Source organism: Crocodylus porosus, unplaced genomic scaffold (genome assembly GCF_001723895.1).
Source record: "Crocodylus porosus isolate Cpor-Errol unplaced genomic scaffold, CroPor_comp1, whole genome shotgun sequence".
NCBI classification, from domain to species: domain Eukaryota; kingdom Metazoa; phylum Chordata; order Crocodylia; family Crocodylidae; genus Crocodylus; species Crocodylus porosus.
The window spans coordinates 35587465-35607302 of NW_017728910.1; the positions used below are offsets into that span (position 1 = coordinate 35587465).

General features: G+C 40.8%; 1 protein-coding gene across 14 annotated transcripts in view; it reads right to left on the reverse strand.

Annotated features, from left to right (window-relative positions):
* MFF (mitochondrial fission factor) overlaps positions 1-16990 on the reverse strand; it is a 30995-nt gene extending 14005 nt beyond the window's left edge. For 2 of the 14 annotated variants that reach the window (XM_019533037.1, XM_019533029.1), the window contains exons 1-7: positions 16454-16627; positions 14993-15163; positions 12365-12582; positions 11071-11243; positions 9546-9634; positions 6429-6503; positions 2579-2737 (exon numbers count right to left, since the gene is read on the reverse strand). In XM_019533037.1, the coding sequence (XP_019388582.1) occupies positions 2579-2737; positions 6429-6503; positions 9546-9634; positions 11071-11243; positions 12365-12582; positions 14993-15030 (752 nt within the window). In that variant the 5' untranslated portion in view covers positions 15031-15163; positions 16454-16627. The other 12 variants (XM_019533039.1, XM_019533038.1, XM_019533031.1 and 9 more) reach the window with 11 other exon arrangements.
* Positions 16991-19838: the final 2848 nt, after the last annotated feature.

The window sequence follows — 19838 nt, forward strand, 5'->3', positions numbered from 1 at the left end:
AGCTGCATGCAGCTGTATCAGAAATAGGATTGGTATCAGCCAATATGCCTTCTTAAATATCGGCTATCTGTATCAGCCTCTAAAAGTCTCTACCAGTGCAACCCTACTACATGCAAGTGAAACTGACCTATTTTTACTGTCCAAGCTGAATGAAATGCAAGGACATACTGACAATATAAACGAAGTGAGAATCAAGTTGTCCTCCCTGTTTAAACAGTCTAAGTTAGTTATATTGATAACACTATGAGTAATTTCTTACCTACAGCAGCATGAAGGGCGACTACTATTAATACTTTTAGTAGACTGAAACATAATTGGAAAAAATTTTAAAAGAGAAAAGCAAGCCAATACAAAAAGTAAAGAGTATTTCCAGTAAAAAGCACATAATTACAGCTTGCTCATTTAAAAGGATTTCATCCAGTATACAAATATTAAAATAGAACAAATATGCTTTAAGTACACAGAGAATGCTGTGCCTATACAGCAAGAAGATACTTGAAATCTTTTTAAATGATCAATATTTTGCAATAATGCAAACAGATCATCCAAATTTCACATTCCTACTTTAGTCATGGAATGGACTAGAACTAAACAGCTGAAAACATTTACTCCAAAGAATAAAATAATACATTTTATCTAATCAATATTTTATAAAAGTGAACTGTGCCAAAAATCAGAGGTGGATAGCAATTATTTCCAGTTTCCTCCATGGCTTTCAATATTACATGGCAAAATTAAAACACCCAAACATACAAAGCCTTGGAAACTTGTCAACTAATTTGTGTAGTGAGCAAGAAAGAAAAATATTAGCAGTAGGTTCTAGTTGTCATGTAGCCAAGAAAATATGGGCAAAACCCTGTTGAACTAAAGTCAACAGCAAATCTCACTGACTTCACTGGGGGAAGAATTTCACAGCCCATATTTTTTAACAGAAGTCTTCTGCTTCATACACACTTATGTACTATTTGGCATAAATGGGAGCGAACCTGGGAGCAAAAACTTTGCAAAATTGAAACAACTAGCATTCTGTCTGACCTCTTATTAGTACTAACAGGTGGATAGATAGTAATGGTTTAGTTTGCCCTTCTGACAGGTGATTAATCCTGGCAAAATTAATACTCGGGCATCCAGGTTGTTAAGGGAATTAGGTGACCATCTCAAATTCAGCGGATGTTAGCCATCTAATTAATTACCCAAGCTTTCTCCAAAAATCCGAGTCTATCAGTAGAGGATAAATAAGTCGGAAGCTCTGCATAGATATGTGATCTTAAAGTAGGTGACTCAATGTTATCACACTGGCAACTTTGCTCAGCTGAAGGGCAGAAAGGCAGTTTGAAAAACGATGACATATGTGCATACACATGTGTGTACATGTATGATAAGGCTAATTTGATGGCTGCATTTCCTTACTGGTATAAATTTAGAAAGAAAAAGGTTCACTTAACACTAACTTATCCTAGAAAAAGTTCCACAGAAGTCGTAATACCTAAAGGCAGAGTGCAATTATTTAAAGAATTCCTTGGTCAAAGCCTAGAGGGTGATTACAGGGATGCCTCAATTATCATTCCAAGTGCTTTTGGATCAGCCCCTCAGCAAGAACTGGAGGCAGACTATGTGCATTTGTTACTAGTACCTCTAATACACCCCTTCCAAGTAAAGGAGTAAGTTACTAAATTAACTTTACCAAGGGCTATTCAACTGCTAGAAGCTTTAATCTTAAAAAATAAGAATAAAAAAGTCAAATTGTAATGATGTTGGGCAGAGTGAGCAGGCAGAATTCTCCAGACGCCAGTGGTGTTCCATCTATCAGGGCTCATTTTGGCCCTAAAAACTAGCTCGTCAATAAGGAGCTTCTTCATAAATATGTAAACTTATTACAATAATACACTTCTCAATAACAAGGCAGCACACAAGAAGCTATTCTCAAAACAGCACCCACAATATAGCCTTTCCCTAACAGTACACTTATCACCTATCATTCTTGAATAAAATTGAGGAGAAAAAAAAATGACAGGCAGCATCATTTTTGTAGTATGAAAGTTAATTGGCTAGAGTGTTCCTTGACATAGCCTAGAGATATTTTGTCATTATTTCCAAAAAACTGTAGGAAAGAACTTTGCTTGCCTGCTCCTTAATATTTGGCTTAGTGAACCATGACAACATCAACCCAATCTCAACAATTCTCATATACTTAGGACCAGTATCATATAGGAGTTTGCATAAAATCTGCAGACTTGTGAGCCACAAACTACAGAAAACAAACACTTGTAAATAGCACATAAACAGAGCCCTACAGTCCCAGATCAATGCTTCCTATTTTAATTTTTACTAAGAGGAAAACCCAAACTAATTATTAAATATCATATTTTGTTGAAGCAAGTTACTAGATAACGAGGTCTTATGAAATGTGAATTTTGGACAGTTAAATCGCTTATGAACAAGGAAAGCAAAATAAAGCAAAGCAAAGCAAAGCAAATAATTTCATCTCATTATTTAGTAAACAGAAACCACATTCCACTAAAAAGGGGGAGGAAAGAAAAAGCAGTAAAAGCTGGCAGAATCACTGATGACCAATCACCTGCGATTTTCATCCAGCACATCCAAGACCTGCTGGTAAGCCCTACGAGTGGAAGTCTGGATAAGCGACAAAATGCCACGAGCAGAGTAAAGATTAGTTCCATCTTCAGGTAACATATTGGGAGGACAGACACGAGCCTGTTGTAGTGATGGTGTCACACTGTACATATAAGCATAGTAAACGAAGAGAGAAATACTGTAGTCAGACTTTAAATAAAGAAATTCTTCAGCTAGTCCCAGTTCCCAAATTCAAGTTGATTCCATTTGGTCTTACCATCCTCCCATCAAAACCAGGCAAGCATATCAAAAGTCATTAGTAGAGGGAATATGAATAAACATTAATGCATGCTTTTAGGAATTAATTATTGCAAAGGGTGATTTCAGTATAGTTATACAGGATAAAATTTTCAAAAGCCCTCACTATTCATTAACTGCCACCAACTATAGGCAGTGGTAAACTTCCCACATTACAGCAGCAGTGTTTGCCGTCTGTGTTTTTGAAAATTCCACCCCTAAATTCTTTGGAAACTACTAATTAAAAGAGAATTGTTTAACAATTCAGCAATGATAACTTGTTAACTCCACAATAACTGAAGCAGAAGTCTTAGCTTTACATTGTGATTGAAGAGCAAGATTGAGACAGCATTTTGATTTTCATGTGTTCAACCAATAAGAACAAAAACACGAAGAGCAACAGTCAGCAGTCAGAATAAAGACACAAAATTCATCTTTCATAGGCAACAAAGTGCATGAACTAAACTCCCGACTGTTATACCAAAAAGTGCACAGTTTAAAATGTAAGAATTAGTATTGCTTTTTTCCTTAATATTTAATGTTAAAGAAAGTCTGGTTCACTTTACTCTTCAAAGCCTAGGATACTTTTTAATATAAGAAAATTCCTCATGAGTAACATTGGATATACTTCCCTGGATCTCTTTTGCACCTCATTTCAAGGGAATCTGAGGTTAGATATTACGAAAAGCTTTTTCACTAGGATGCTAGGAAAACACTGGAACAGGTTACCCAGAGAGGTGGTGGAATCTTCATCCTTGGAGGTTTTTAAGACCTGGCTAGACAAAGCCTTCACTGGGATGATCTAGTAGGGGATGGTCCTGCTTTGGGCAGGGAGTTGGAACAGATGACCTCCTGAGGTTCCTTCCAAGTCTAATTTTCTACGATTTCTGCTTTGCTCCTGCTGTATTTTGTGTCCAGCTCCCAATATTCCTGCTTTTTCCCCACTAAATTCCCAGGAAACTGCTAAACTCACACTCAGTATTAATAGTGGGAAACAGGTTACTTGCTAGTTGGACTGACTGGGTCAGAGAATGCAGATGTTTAGTTATTCTAAGAACTATGAGGAATGTAGCTGTTCTCGTTACTGACTGGTGCCAAGACTACACCTTTTGTCTGACAAAAACAAAATGAAGCTCTACTGAAACATGTACAGGTGTTGCTCTGTTCCTAAAGCTGTACAGGAGTGTGTAGGTGGGACAATGTTCCAACATATTTGGACTTCAAACTGGTATGCAAAATATTTATGCAAAAATTTAACACAGCAGAAATAAAAACATTGGCAAGAATCTACTTCATCACCTTACAGTGTCTGTTGTGTTCTTCATGCTTGAAAAGATCACCTACACTTCCTTGTTTTTATATTTAGGATTACTTTTATTTTGGGATTAACAGTATTAGTCACTGCAACCATGTTCCATTTTTGCTTTGCATGGTTACCACATATGATAATATCCACTGATAAAAAAATTTGAAGAGGTAGCAAACTGGGCCAGACAAAGAGATTCTGCCCCACCAGCAAATTCATAAGGCAACTTATTCCTATGTGGAAGTTGCAGGGTTGAGGGAGAAGGGAAGGATGTCAAAGCACAGGAGGCTTCAGATCGAATGTCACTGCTCTTAGTCCTAATGAAAGGATGTGATTTAAGTCAACCCAAATGGAAATGGATGGGAGATAGCTTTCAAAAGGCCACAAAAGTACAGAGCTTGGACACAAGACAACTAGAGAACACTGCTGACACTCCGACCCTCCAGCTTGCAATCAGAGATGTTATTTCTGTGTGAAAGCTTCTGTAAATATTTCACAAGAATCACTGAACTGAAATGGCAACAATGCCTTTAAAGTTGTTCTGCATCAACAGCTGCACTGAATAAACCTGAAGCTCTCACAATGAAGATAAAGGCAGAGTTAAGAATAAATAATAGATTCTGGAGGTACATGACTCCTAACCCTATGATCCAATCAGTAGAATGCTGTGCTCTATCCAGCCAGTTTGGGACTCTGAAATGCACTACTAATTTATAGTGGTTTGCAAGAGGACAGAGTCTTAGAGACTATTTACATCATAAGGTCTATTTTCTCCTGAATGTGAGCCAAACTACCACAAGCTGGAAAAATATTCTTATTGATATTTCTAAAAAAAAAGGCAATCATTACCTTTTCTCTTTCCCTCTAAAATGCATTGTATTCAGCATCAAGGAAAAACCTGTTTTTGTTCTGACCAAGGTCGGCAATTAAAATGTGCACACAGCTGAAGTTAGAGGTAAAAAAGGAGTTGTACCTGAAAAAAGAGAGAAGGCCTATCGAATGAAGTGAAATCCTCTTCTGTGACTTGACCTAGGACTTAGAAACGTGCCTCTCAATTGATTTAAGTCTAAAGTATACCATCTAGAAAGGACTAATAGAGAGTATGGAGAACAGGACATTGTGGAATAAAAGTTGTGACAAACAGCTTTGCCATGACTGTCAAATACTTCGTTAGAATATCTCTCATTTGTCATTATATACTATTGCTACTAAGGTAGCTACAAAAGCTTCTCCTACTCTTACCATTTTTACTCTTTTGTTGGGGCCTTAATACCATATTGCTGGAGAATTTTTTCAGAAAGCATTTTCATGAAGCAAATTCTTTTCCAAGAGTTTTTAGCACTACAGAGTCTTTAGCATTCTGTAGTTACCATGTAAACAGTCAAATGCATGTGTGTGGCTATAGGAAAACTAGCAACAAGTAGTTCAGGCTTCTGGTTTAACAAGCTTTCAGAAAGACACAGATTAGGTGTTTTCTAACTTATTATTTCAGCTATTTCTCTGCCTCACATTTTTAAACCACATTACTGGCAAACAGATTTAGGTAATCAAGGTCAAACACCTTTGATAGAGATTAATACAAGAGTTAAGTGCATGTCCTTTTTTCTTAAAAAGGTGTACACACCATCACCTCCTTCTCCAAGTGTTGTTAAAAGAAAGGCACTTTTTGAACTGTGAGGCTGGCCTCTAGGGAAATGCCAGCATCTTCTGGTAAAAGTGAGAAGCAGAAAAAACAGAATTACACACACTTTTTGTCACCCATTCTTGCTGGACTGCTCACTTCAGAATGAAAAATGGAACACTTTGATCCATCATTAGTTGGTAATACTTAAGAGAAGGTTATTGCCCTAATCAGGCTGTAGCAGTCAAGGAAGAATGGAAAAAAAAAAAAAAAATCAAAATAAGTTTACCTATCCACAACGTTAAACATTATACTACTATTTTTTGTCCAAGAAATAATGTTACAATGGAGACTCTCTCCTTCTTTCTGTTTCCACTGTCCCTGAAACAGCTCCCCGTATTGAAAGCCCAAGTACTATTTTTTCCTCTGTATCTTATAAGAGGAATGATGTGACAAGATTTGAGGAAGCCCCCCCCAAACTACAGATAGAAGCCACACATTCAGGATAGCAATAGCTATTTCAGATATTGTGCACTGAATTATAGCTACTTGGGCAGAAGATTAATTATATAGCTTTGAGCAATATTAAACTCTTGATTTTCAGATACCATAATTAATAGTTAAGCTTACGTGTAGTCCTTAGTGGAGAGGGGTGACTGGAACCGTGGCATTTTATTTCTTGGGACAGTATCTGATCTGTGCCACCTTGAACAATAATTGCAATTCTCTTAAATAAGCATCCTTATAAATAGAGGGAAAGTAATTTAAGGAGCCATCATTACTGTTTCATAGTTAGTAACTATAAAATGCATGCCTAATCATTACCATACCAGCTGGTCTTTAAGAGCATTCAAGAATTACTTTCACAGTTCAACCCAAATCCCACTAAAAATGTTAATGACAGCCACTACATGATAGGATGATGAGAAAGTAGATGACAACACATTTAGTAACAACTGTCTGCAGTACTTAGATACAAAATCAGGAGTGAAGCCAAGTCTTTTGCTTTGTTCTGGGCAGGCTCTTCCAAGAGTGTCACTCTTTCCAATACCATCACTCTCACAGCACACATATTGAAACTCCAGGCTCCATCTGCAACAGTGTCTGGCCAGGGTGGATGGGGAATAAGAGGTTAAAATTATACCCATCCACTAGGACATATTGACAGAAACTCAGTCTGGCAATTATTCCGAAATGGCTGTGGTCTACCTCTGATGGACACACAAACCACATTTATAATAGGCCTCAGAGAAATATGTCCAGGATAGCCTTTAGCAAGACATCCAAATAGACAGCACAGAAAAAATCCTGGCCGTCAGTCAAGCCAGCATATAAAGGCAGACCAAGAGGGCAAGAAAAAAAATCATTAACACACCCTCCAGAAGGCCAAATATTTTCTTCAATACATGTCTTATTTATTTAAACTACTTCATTGGTGTGATGTGACCTGAATTTAAGCCGGAAAACACAGACTTTTACAGTCTGTGGAGACAAGTGGACTGGATCTATCCAAGGACAAAAATAAATGGTTACTGCAATTCATTTAGACCTCTGTCAAATCAGTCAGTATACCACAAAAGCTTCCTGGATGGAGCCAAGAGTAAGCATATAGCCAAGACAGTACACAGGCTTATTCTCCAAATCAGCTTTGTTTAAACCAAGCAAAAGTTTTAAAAAACTGGTGGCATTTTCAGCAATGGAACAAGGAATACATGACAATAATATTAATACAAAACTCTGTTTATGTTTCTGAATAATGGTGAAGACTGATTTAAAATTGCAAATTAAAAGAGCTCCAAAACAAAAAATTCCATGTTTATTGTGGACTGATGATCCAAATGAGGAATAACAGAGTGCAAAAAGAGGCTTCCTGAACATAACTTGGGGGGGAGGGGCAGGGGGGCAGGAAATACACTCAATATTTAACTTTTTAATTGTTCTATTAATTTTAATTCAAAGAGGATAAAGATATATAGAATTACATCACTTCCAAACCCAGCCTTCTATAGAAAAAGGACGTCTACCACTCTGTTCTCTTAACATTAAGATATAATGATAAATTCCATATATACTATAACAAGACAGAGAAAGAACAGGCAGACATCATAATTCAATCATATCCTGTATCGGTATTATTTGATGTCACAGGTGTTACAACTGCATACTTCCGTGGTGATGCAAGCATAGCAAAACCACTCAAACTTTAGCACTGTTTTATTTCTGATTAAAGTTGCAGTGATTCAGCTAATTTATAGCACTGCAGGAACAGGGGGACCTAGTTACACTGTAACAGTTGATGCATATTCCTGAGTCGCACCTCCTCCTTTCCTCTGGAAAGTTTAAAAGATATGTTTGTCTATAGCCAAAGTTACTTATACATTTATAGGGTGCATGAAATGAATACCATATTTTCTCAAATATAGCACACTTCTGTATATAGTACACACCTTAATTTTGAAGGGAAGCTTGAAGAAAAATAAATAAATCTACAACCGAAGTGAGAGGCAGCAGCTAGCAAGCAGAACCTGCTCCCAGCCCCATGTGAAGCATCGGGCCCATGGGTCCAGGGCTGCATGCTGATCTGACCCAGTACGTAGTCCTGGAGACAGCATATGGTCCCAAACTTGGCATTCTGGGACTGTCCTGGCACACGATAATGAAGCCACTGTGCTCAGTCTGGCTCAGCACACCAGCTCTGGGGCCAGGTCAGACTCAGCATACTGGGTCTGGCTGCAGCTCAGCCCCACATACTGGCCTGACCTGGTGTGCAGCTGAGAAGGAGAGCCTGCCATGCATCTGGAAATTTGACAGAGGGAAGGGAGGGAAGGGAAGGAGCAGTGACAGTGTTCATTGCTGTGGCTGCTACCACTCCCTGCCAAATTTCTAGACACATTAGAATCCTTTTCTTTTGAATATAATGCACCCCAATTTTCCCCAGCTGGTTTTGGAGGGAAAGATGCAGGTTATAGGTGAGAAAATACTGTAATACACATCTTTGATGCACAAAGTAGAACTCAAGTTTCTGGGAAGAATAACCTAACCTTGGGACAAAGCATTGTAAAGAGTTAGCAACTGATAATCTCTTTCAAAGTCACAGGCAGACAGCTAAAATTACACTGAAAAGCAGCTGACCTAAAGCTGAAATTCACAGCTTACAATAAAACAAATTTACACAAAAAAAGTGTGCAGGAAGGTTGCATCAGAAATACGTGACTGAACGGATAATTTAAGAATATTCAGAAGACATGCTGTAGTATTACAGGGCTCTTATAGATGTGTGGGGAGCCTGTTCTGGTGCACTGGAATCCAGCATGTCAGAGCAGACTTGACTGATTGAGTCTGCTGGAGCACAGAAACTGACACACTCTGGCAGCCTTCTCTCTCACCCGTATCAGCATCCCTGCACTGAAAAAGTGTCGGCAGGGCACTTTGAAATAAAACACATTCAATGACCTTTAGTTTAAAAGCGCCTCACTCCCATTTTCTCACTGCAGGGCTGCTGATACATGTGACATGCAGGCACTTTTAATCAGTGCAGCTTTTAATCAGCGCAGCTTGCTAATTAAAGTGCCTGGCACTGGATCCAAGAGCACGTGTAAAAATGCCCAGTGTCCAAGCTTGCATTACTTACCAGCGTTTCAGTATTTGAAATGAATGAATCAGGCATTAAATGGGAAAAGCAGAGAAGAAGGAACAAAAAATTCTATTAAGTTGCAAGAAGTTACTTCCTCTCAGCTCTCTACTCACATGGAATCATTTCTGACCAACTGGCCATTCTGACGAGCAGCGTTTTCACTCATGGAACGTTCTCTCTTCAGTCTTCCCACTGAACGAACCTGCCAAATAAAGGGTGGAAGAGGAAACAAACAGAAAAGAAGATTGTTGAGAAGTGCCCTCAAAGAACTATATTAATGGCTATAGACCAGCCCCCGGCTTACACTACAAAGTTTTGTCAACATAGCCATACTGGTAAGGAACATGAAAAAGAACACAGAAGCTCTGCCGACAGAAGCTGCACCTGGCCCAGTGGTTTTGCTGATTGAGATACAGCACCTACGGGATATGTCTTTTTCACATGCTTAGCAGACAGAGATCTGTACCATAATGGCCAGCTTTGAACCTTGCCTGCCTCCCCCCCACACCCTCTATTCACAAATTGAAGTTTATAAACATTTTGCTGCTTGTAAAAATCTCTCAGGTCATCTCACCTATTCCGATGCCAGAGCCGAATCAACCTGTGACCTACGTTTTATTGACTTTATTAACAATATTTTGTTTAATGTAGGCTATGCTAACATAGTGGATGCCTGACACTCTTTTGAATACTGCTGTATTCTGTAACTCAAAAGTAACACACAGTAATCAGTTCAATGGTTCATTATATATTTTATTAAAAACAATTAAAAATGCTGAAAAGCAGCTATTGGTGTCCATTTATGCTGGTATTAGGATTCAGCTCCTTTAACAGCATTGTTTTATATACCTTTACCGTGTCACCTTTTCTTCAAGGCAGTTGTAATATATAACCCAATCCCTTTTTAATCACTTCTCAAAGTGGACAGATTTGATGTATTCAGAGATTTTTACATACTTTTATTTTATTAGTTTTTAAATCACTATATGCATTTAACAAATATTTTCACTGAACTGTCCACAGGATATTTAATTTCCCCAAATGTTTACAATTAATTTAGAGTCAAACAATGCATTTTAAAAACATACTTTTTTGTAGATTTCTTCATTACCATGGATAGCAAGATTTTTCACATGTGATTTAAAAAGGCCAGGTTAGGGCATACCCATGTGGAAAACAGGGATTAAAATGAAAATATTGCAATGCAGGTGATTTTTCTTTCTAGCAAGCTGTAGTAGAGTGATAGCTGTTTGGGACATTAAATGAATTTCCCACAAAAACATAGAAGAAATGCAATAGTTTTCATTGAAATTTGCAGTTTCTTTTTTCCAAAAACCTGAAAATCTCAGTGAAAGTGAAATTTCTTGAACAATTTTTTCCTTAACAAAAAAAAAAAAAAAATACACTTTTGGCGAATGTAATGATGCATTTTAGATTCCATATTTAATTTTAACTGACAGATGATTAGAGGGTTGTTATTGCCAGCAGGCACACAGAGTGCTTTGTAAAATATTTTTATATCAACACTTTTATTTTAGTAGTACCAAACTAATCTGGACCAGATAACCATGACCATCCCATTTTACTTCTTTCGTAGAAAACTTCACAGCTATAAGGAAATAAAATAAAAATACTAGCCTCTTCATTTTGAGGTGTCTGTGGTGGTGGTTTTTCTAGGTCCAGGAAATCTAGTGGTCGCTCACTAAGTGAAATAACCCGAGGAGGAGTTTTCAATGCCAAAGGTTTGAATGCAGTGGACTGCAAAAGATCAAGATCTGGTGGTCTGGAAAATGGAATGTCTTCACTATTACCTGCAAGAATAAAGTGTATTAATGTACAATGAACAACAAAGACATCCCAAGTGCTTTGCTGAACACACCAAATAATTTGAGGTTCCTACCTCCTGCACATTTTGCATGTTACTAGAAGACATAATTAGAGATTTCTGATATTTACAGGCATTACTCATACTTATGCAGTATCTTCTAGATACACAATTTGTGACCTTGAAAAGTACTGAGCATCAACTCTTTCACTATGAGCAAGGGCACTCATCTTGCAGGTTCAGGTCCTAAGAACATTTTATGAATTGTCTAAAGATAATTACCTAAAGAGAATTTGGAGTTTGAAAGCCTGAATATTTCAAACTAGAACAAATACATAGCAGCAGCAATCACCACTTCTGGAACATGTCAGAAGGGCAGCTCATAAACTGAGGGATCAACAGATAATGCTTCCGAATAAAAATGGATTAATTATGACTTGAACCTAATGCACAAGTTAAAATATATCCCCAAACATGCTACAGCTTGGAATCCAATATAATTCAATAAAAAATAAATTTTGCTGAAGTCATAGTTTCATAGTGCTTAGGGTTGGAAGGAACCTAAACAGATTATCAGATCCAACCCCCTGCCCCGGGCAGGAACGAGTGCGGGGTCATAACACCCCAGCCAAATATCTGTACAGCCTCCTATTGATGGACCCCAAGGTAGGGGAGAGCAACACCTCCCTTGGGAGTCCATTCCCAAGTAAAGTGAAGGCAATTTACAGAATTCTAATTCAGACATATTGTAATGAAAGGGAACAGGAAACTGAGTAACAGAGCTGAGGTGTATAATAATTCCCCAATATATAATAATTCCCCAATAAGTATGCCCTGGTCAGAAAACTTCAGTGCAATATACATCAGAAGGTTTAATTTGCTAAATGCCTTAATTACAAGTTGCACTAATACTCCTAGTCCATGAAACATTTTTTACATTTTTAAAAATTTAATCATCAGCTGCCACCTAGAAGTTTGGAAGAATTTTCCAAATTTTGGTTTCTGAATAACACCCCCCAAAATATACCTCAGCAATAAGCCACACTGAATGTACAACAAAGCAGTTCAAGTTTTATCTGCCTTTCCTACACCAAAGTGCAAACATACCTGCCACTACAATCCTCTCTGGGACCTGCATTGTAACACTTGCATTTGGAAGTCCTTCTTGGATGCTCTGCTCCAGACTAGCAGTTGGTGGAGCTACCTTTAGCTTTTCTGGGACCCTCATGCGTTGGCTGATGCCTTCAGTGTATTCCATTTCATACTGAAGTCGATTAATTTCTGCCACCTCAGCAGCTGGAGAAGGGAATGTGGGCCCACTCATTCTGACAAAGAAAACCAAAAGCTACATATCATTGATGGATGGCAAACTTTTTTCCTTGAGGAAATCAGAATCAAGGGGATACATTTCTCCAGTAATTTAGCAAATGCCAGATCACCTTGAGAGTGCAAATGCATTATTTATTAAGACTAATTCCAATGTGGATAACAGAGAATTATATTTTTCTGAGTGCACAAGACCAGAGAAATACCCTTCACTGCACACAGATCCCACACTAAGACTTGTACAGGAATTACGTTTCCTGCAAGACCGCTTCAGGCTGGACATAAGGAAGAATTTCTTTACTGTCCGAGCCCCCAAAGTCTGGAACAGTCTGCCAGCGGAGGTGGTTCAAGCACCTACATTGAACACCTTCAAGAGTAAATTGGAGCTTATCTTGCTGGGATCCTATGACCCCAGCTGACTTCCTGCCCTTTGGGCAGGGGGCTGGACTCGATGATCTCTTGAGGTCCCTTCCAGCCTTGATGTCTATGAAATCTATGAAATGGTAACGCAGGATTGCACATGATCCTTTTTTATCCTATGCTAACCCCACAGACTGTCCCAAAAATCTGTAAACATGGCATGGGATCTGTATTCCAGTTCCAATGGCTATGGTGTCTCAGGCAATGTGCGCAGGCTACATTTGGAAAGAAAGCAATAGGATTAGACAGCAGTCTCCAACCCTAGCCCTGGGCTGGGGAAGACAGTCATTTACCCAGATTTCAGCCGGACTTCACTCAGGAAAAAAGGTTTCTGCCAAGCCAGTTTCAGAAATCTAACCTATTCCTAAAACAATTTCACTTGAGTAACTCAAGACTTCAAGCCTGAAATAACCAAGTGGCCTGGTAAATATATAGAACTTTTCACTACTGTGTATTCTGTAATCCAGACAGACTGAAAAAAATATTCTCTATGCTTCCAGGTGGAAATCTACAACTGCAGGGTAAGTGCAAGATGGACAAAGGCACGATCAGCACTTATCAATACTTATATGTCTTGGCAAAACAGTATGAAGGGAGATGAAGCTTGTACTAGGAAGAGTTCTTCCACCAGTACAACTCGTCAGTTCCCCGTATGAAAAAAAAAATCTACCCCAGAAAAATATTAATATAACTGCATCTACGTTAGGTTTTTTTGCAGCATAGTAATGCTACTTAAGGGAAACTTGTTTTGTTTTCTTTAAACACTTCTGACACTTCACTACCACCAAAACTTTTAAGGGAAGACTGATCTTAGGTTTCTCCCACACTGCCACTCCAGAGTTGCTTTTGTATTGGAGTGGAGACCCCTTCTAAAAAGTGTGAGGGAAATTCAGTCTTTGGGTCCCTAGTGTCTGACTTCTATAAAATTACAATTGTAATGAAGAATATTAAAATATAAACAGTCCAGTTCCAAATGGATCAAATGAGGTCACCTATTTACTAAACATTCTTAAATTAATGTCAAGGAAAAGAAAGGTTTTTGAGCATTTCTATAAAGCTGTTAGATGCTGAAATTAAACCCAATGAGATGGTCTCTCTCAAGCAGGCTTTTTTAAGAACTGTAAAGTATTTGGGCCTCTTCAGTTAAGTCATATTTGTTACTCCATGTAAATTTATTAGCCAAACATTGGCCTCTACAATTAAATTAAATTACTGAAATATTTAGTGATACCATATGGAAATTGTGTTTTCCACATCTCAATCTTATCCCAAAGTAGTAGCAGATTAGTAAGTCATCAAAACTACAAGACAGTTTGACTGCACTGGAAATCAGATTAAGGAAGGGGAAACACGTTTTGGGCAGGTTAACATGCGATCTACTCAAAAACCCATAGCAGTATCCTCAGCCGTGTGTTCTGGCTTCCTGAGCTTACGACACCTCTGGTAGAGCAGCGGAAGGAATTCTCCCAGCCTGAAAGCTTCAAGTTCCATGCAAGTTAAAAAAAACATTCTTCCCACGCTCATGCCTAGAACTGTCCATTAAATAAGGCTGTATATATTAATTCGTACAGGTTAAACAATTCCTATGAAGGGAGCAAAGAGGACCCAAGTAACTGGAACAAGAGGCATGTGTGTAGTATGTGTGTTTAGTGTTGCTTCCACAGGTCTACTACTTTTAAGAGTTTGAATTTTATCTTCTCTTTTACATTTTTCTTTTGGTCTCACACAAGACTCACCTTCCCTATTAGGCCATGGTAGCCTGTTGCATGGGCAAAGTACACAAAGCCTGATGTTTCCAGGGCTCAAAGGACATTTACAGTTTTAAATAGCTGGCCCTTAGTGAAACACTTGAAGGTTCACTGGATTCACATTGAATGAAAAGATTTAATTTTAGCAAGAATTTATGTACCCAGAATAGCCTCTGGCAACAGATTTATTAAGTGGTCACCAGCGTTGTATGGCCCATCTCAGTTCTAAGGCTTCACTAACCTCCCTAGAGGCGAATCACTCCTTGTTCTTTTGCTCATTCTGAAATATCTGTGCAGCTATCGTTTTGCAATCAAATACCACTATATTGCAGCACTTTCTACTTTACAGAACAGGCTCCCTAATGTTTGGAATTGTTTGCGTACACAAGACAGCACGACAACTGCTTTCCAGCTGTAAAAAAAAAAACGAACACACACACACAAGAAAAGCATTACAAGAATTTCTGTATAAAATATTTATAATCTAAACATCTATTTTATAATGCAAGTTTGACTCTACTTGGCAAGCATTAACAGATGCAATACTTCAGTAGGTTTCCTAGTCTCATATGGTTCTCAGAATCTGGAGATTAAACTGCCGGTGAATTCATCAACTTTGATTTTACAAGACAGCAAACACCATTTGGAGCAGCAAAAGGGAGAACAGTGGGATTTCAGCTACATAAGCCTTAGAACACTTCAACTAAAGTTGATCTACATGGGAGAGGAAAGGATGTACGGAATGACAATGGTGCTTGGTATCAGAAAACTAAAGATCAGATTTAATAAACTGTGTCTGAGGGTCAGGCTCTAGCACTGCTAGAGTTAATGCTGGGGGGAGGGGGAGGTAAACGGAAGCCCACTTGAACAAGGCAGCATTCAGAATTGGGACTGATGTTAGGAGACAGAGGTGCTGATTTTAGAACTGACTTGCTGTGAGACTGTAGCTTCACCTATATATGCCAGCATTTCCCCCTTAATAAAAAGAGGGCTAATACTCTAACTTCATAGAGACATGTAACATATTACTTTAAGAATAAAGAGCAAATTACCATTCTAGAAACCAAACTGAAAGCAACAAATTAAAGTTAAATGGGTAGTTCTTTTACAGTAAATGAAAAGCAGATATGCCATGACAAAGGAAAAATGCAAATGGAAATTGGCACTGCCACTGCTAGCCATGCTGATTTGGAAGGAAAAAAGGGCAAGGAAGTAAATACGGGAAGTAATGTGGTGCTGGCTTGCTGAAGCCAAGAACTATTGTGCACATTCCCTACTCCCACCCCCCTTCTTCAGAAAGGAGCTCTAATAGAGAACAGCAGTTATGATTAAGGTATATAGGTCACGCGAAGGATGAATTGTGCGGAGGTTTCCAGCATGGCAACAACCAGAGTGGGTGCGTCTACACTGCAGTCAAAGGGCAACTGCAGCCTCAGGTAATTCCAAGCATCAAACTTGGGTACTAAGAACAGCACGACAGCAGCCGCACAGAGATGAGCATGGGCAGTACAGCCGCCAGGGTGATCCAAGGGAGTGAAGATCACTTGCACACAAGGGGTAAATGCTGAAATGCATTCACAGTGCTGCAACATCACAGCTGTCAGTGCCCCTCTCCCCAAAGTGTCCATAAAAGCAATGGGAAAAGGAAAGCAGCAAGCACGGCTCTGGGATCCCATACCACAGGAGGAACCCAGGGTCCTACCTGAGGTTCTGTCACTGCCAACAGCCCCTGCGAAGCTGCCCCGACCCGCAGCGCCAGAAGGCCACCGGCCCTCTTTCCCCAGCTGAAGAGAAAGAGAAAGCGAGCAGGATGAGGAGAAGCCCAGGGCAGCCTGCGGCCGAGACAGCTTCAAGCCAGGGCACTGACATAGCTGAGGCTGCCAGGTTGGAGACGCTGCCCAACTTGCTGCCAGGCTCTCCGGGCTGCTGGGCACCGGCGAGCGAGCGGGGCCCGGGGCTGCGGCGTGCGGGATCAGGGCCACCCTTCCCGCCCGCTGTCTGCAGGAGGCGACGGGAAACAGCTGCGCCGCGCACGGAGCAAGGACGAGCCGGCAGGGGCCTGGCGGGCCGGGGGCTCCGGCGGGTGCGGGCCCCCAGCGCGCTACTCACCCAGAAGCCGGGGGAAGGCGGGCGCAGGCCCCACGAGCTGCCCCGGCCCAGCCCCCGCAGCCGCTGCGGCACCCTCCCGCGCGCCGAAACGGGCGCAGCCAACAACCCCCACCGGGCGTACTAACACCCCACTTGTCCCCGCCGCGCCGCCGTAACGGCCACCGGGCCGGAACGGCGCGTCACGTGACCAGAGAAGGGCGGAATCACGTCCCGGCGGCGCTTCACGCGCGAGCGGGCCACGCGGCCTCCATCTTGACTGCGGGCATTGGCCAAGCCGGGGGAGCACCCCTCCTTAGCTCGACCCGGCGCCGCCGCAGCTTTGTGAGGTGGCCGCTGCCTCGGCCGCCCCAGCCCCCGACCCGTGCGCGGCGCGGGAAGCGCCATAGTGGCCGGGCACTCAGGGACGCTGTCACATTATGCGCGGCGCGAGCCCGGCCCCGCCCTGTCCCGGCGGCAGGGGAGTCACGTGGTCGCTCCCCCGCCGGGTCAGGCTGGAACTGCATCGCAGTAGACTTCACAGGCCCGCGGGCAGAGGCCCCGCTCCCTGGCGCGGCGGACACCCCGGGTGCTTCCGGGCTGGCCCACGGCCGCGGGGGGACGCTGTAGCAGGGCAGGGCTCTGGCGACTTGAGGGACGCCGTGCCGCATGGGGATTCCGGGCTGCGGTAGGGGCACCTCAAGCCCTGGAGCACAGACGCTGGGGGAGGCAGCCGGGCAGCCCACACACTCTCGCCACAGCACTTCGACTGCTGTAGTAACATGACACAATTTGACACTAGGTCTTGTGGTGCCAGAGCTGTGGCACAGCAAAGGCTATTGTCTTGCACGTTGTGGTGCTTGTTTCTACCCTGAGACCACCATGCTTCTCCCTCCCTGTAGCATAGCCGTGGCATAGATGTTTAAAAATACTAAGTGTTTTAACTCCCAGGTAAACGTGCTAAATAAAGTACTTATACAAATCTGGCTTTTTCAGTAAACTTGTGGTATATTTATAAACGGATGGACCATGTAAAGGGATTCCTGTTCAAATAATCTTTGGTTTGTCTCTCACAAGGTATTTTGATGTCATTCGTTGCCATGGAATCGCCACCAGAAGGGACTGACAGCACAATGCGTACAGGCCTCGCTTACTAATATTTGGTGTACCCTGTAAGCCAGGGTGTAAGGTTGGAAGTGAGACATCAGCTTACTATGACCATATTACCTGTCTAATACCACCATTAGTGAGGTGGGTGAGCGCTGACAGCATAGGTTGCAGCAACCTGGGAGCAGGAATAGGTGTAGCTATTTGTGGTAGGAATAGCTCTAGCTTTGCCTCTACTGCAAACCTAATTCAAGTCTGCTACTATAGCAACTGTATAGCAACTAACTGTCTCTATGCTAACAGACTCAAAGTTTATTTATCTATGAATTAATACTGGTTTGTCACTACAGAAGTCCAAGTGAACAGAGATGCTATAAGCAGGGATTGAAAATGTCATCAGTGCAAGGTCTGGAATGCATGCCAAAAAGCACTGTTACCAGAGGCAGTAATGGGTTTAAAATGTGAACTCTCTTTGACAAAGCTAAAAATAAGGGTTTTATATCACCATATCATTAGAAATGCCAGCATCCTAGGAGAAGAAAGCCTTTCTGCCTTACTCTGATAGGAAGGGACATTATACCTTAAATGAACAGCAGTGGTTCATCTGACTTCCCACACGAAGGCCATCAGACTTCATTAATTCTTGTTTTATGTTTAATAGCTGCACTTGAACTAGAGCACATGGTCTGCCTCACTTTCAGTACCTGCCTTTCCTAAGCACAAATCTTTTCTACCAGCTGAGTCACCAAATTGTACTTCAAACAAAGCAGAAAAGATGACCATCCAATTTTGATTTAAAAATTACTAGGGTTGGAGAATTTGCTACAACCCTTGGTAGGTTTTTTTAGTGATTTATTTTCCTCACTGAGAAAGATTTGTGCCATATTTTAACTTTGAATATATGTGGCTTAAACTTCCAGCTGTTGTTTCTTTTTATAACTTCAGCTAACTGAAAAGTCCTCTGGTATCACATTTCTGTTCCCATGTGACTATAGACTGTGGTCCAGTTGTGTATTAACATTCTCTTTCTTAAACTAAAAGTTTGAGTACCTTCAAATCTTTAGTCTCCGAACCCTCTCCAACTTATCAGTATCTTTCTTGTGAATGGAAGTGTTCACAATAATCTAGGAGCAGTTGCACTACAGGTACTATAATCTCCTTACTGCTGCCCAAGATTCCTGTCTTTATGCATCCAAGGACTGAATCCTTTCAGCCACCATGGAAGCTCACATTCAGCTGACTATCCATGTTCCTCATACCTCTTTAGAATCAGTAGCCATGTCTACACGGGACAATGACTGCACAGTTGTTACTGCACAGTCATTTAGTACTTGCATAGCCAAGTACTACATGACTACACAGTAACTGGTGTTACTGTGCAGTAGGATCCCCACACAGCTTCTGGGTAATGCTGACTGTGTAGTAGCTCATTAGTACTGTGCAGTAGTGTTGTGTCATGGTTTGTGCCCCGCGATGCTACTACATAGTACTAACAAGCTACTGCGCAGTAGTAATGAGCTACTTATGCAGTAAGTGTCCTGTGTAGACATGGCCACTGTGTCCCAGGATAAGGTCCCTGATCCTGCAAACATGGCCTACACATTCATTCTTTCTACACCTGTGTCTTAACATTTGACTTTATTGAAATGTATGTCATTAACAGAGCAAAGAACCAATCCCTGGAGAACCACACTGTTCAATGATTATTTATCATTACATTTTGAGATCTAGCACTGGAAATTTACTGTTCAGATTTAAGAGTTGCTGTAGTTCTTAATATGTTGTACCATGCTCTGACTTTTTTGATCTACTATGGTTTTTAAACAAAAGTTATGACATTATATTTGGACATTTGTATAATGTGCTTACACAAGAACTAAGAAAAAAGAACAGAT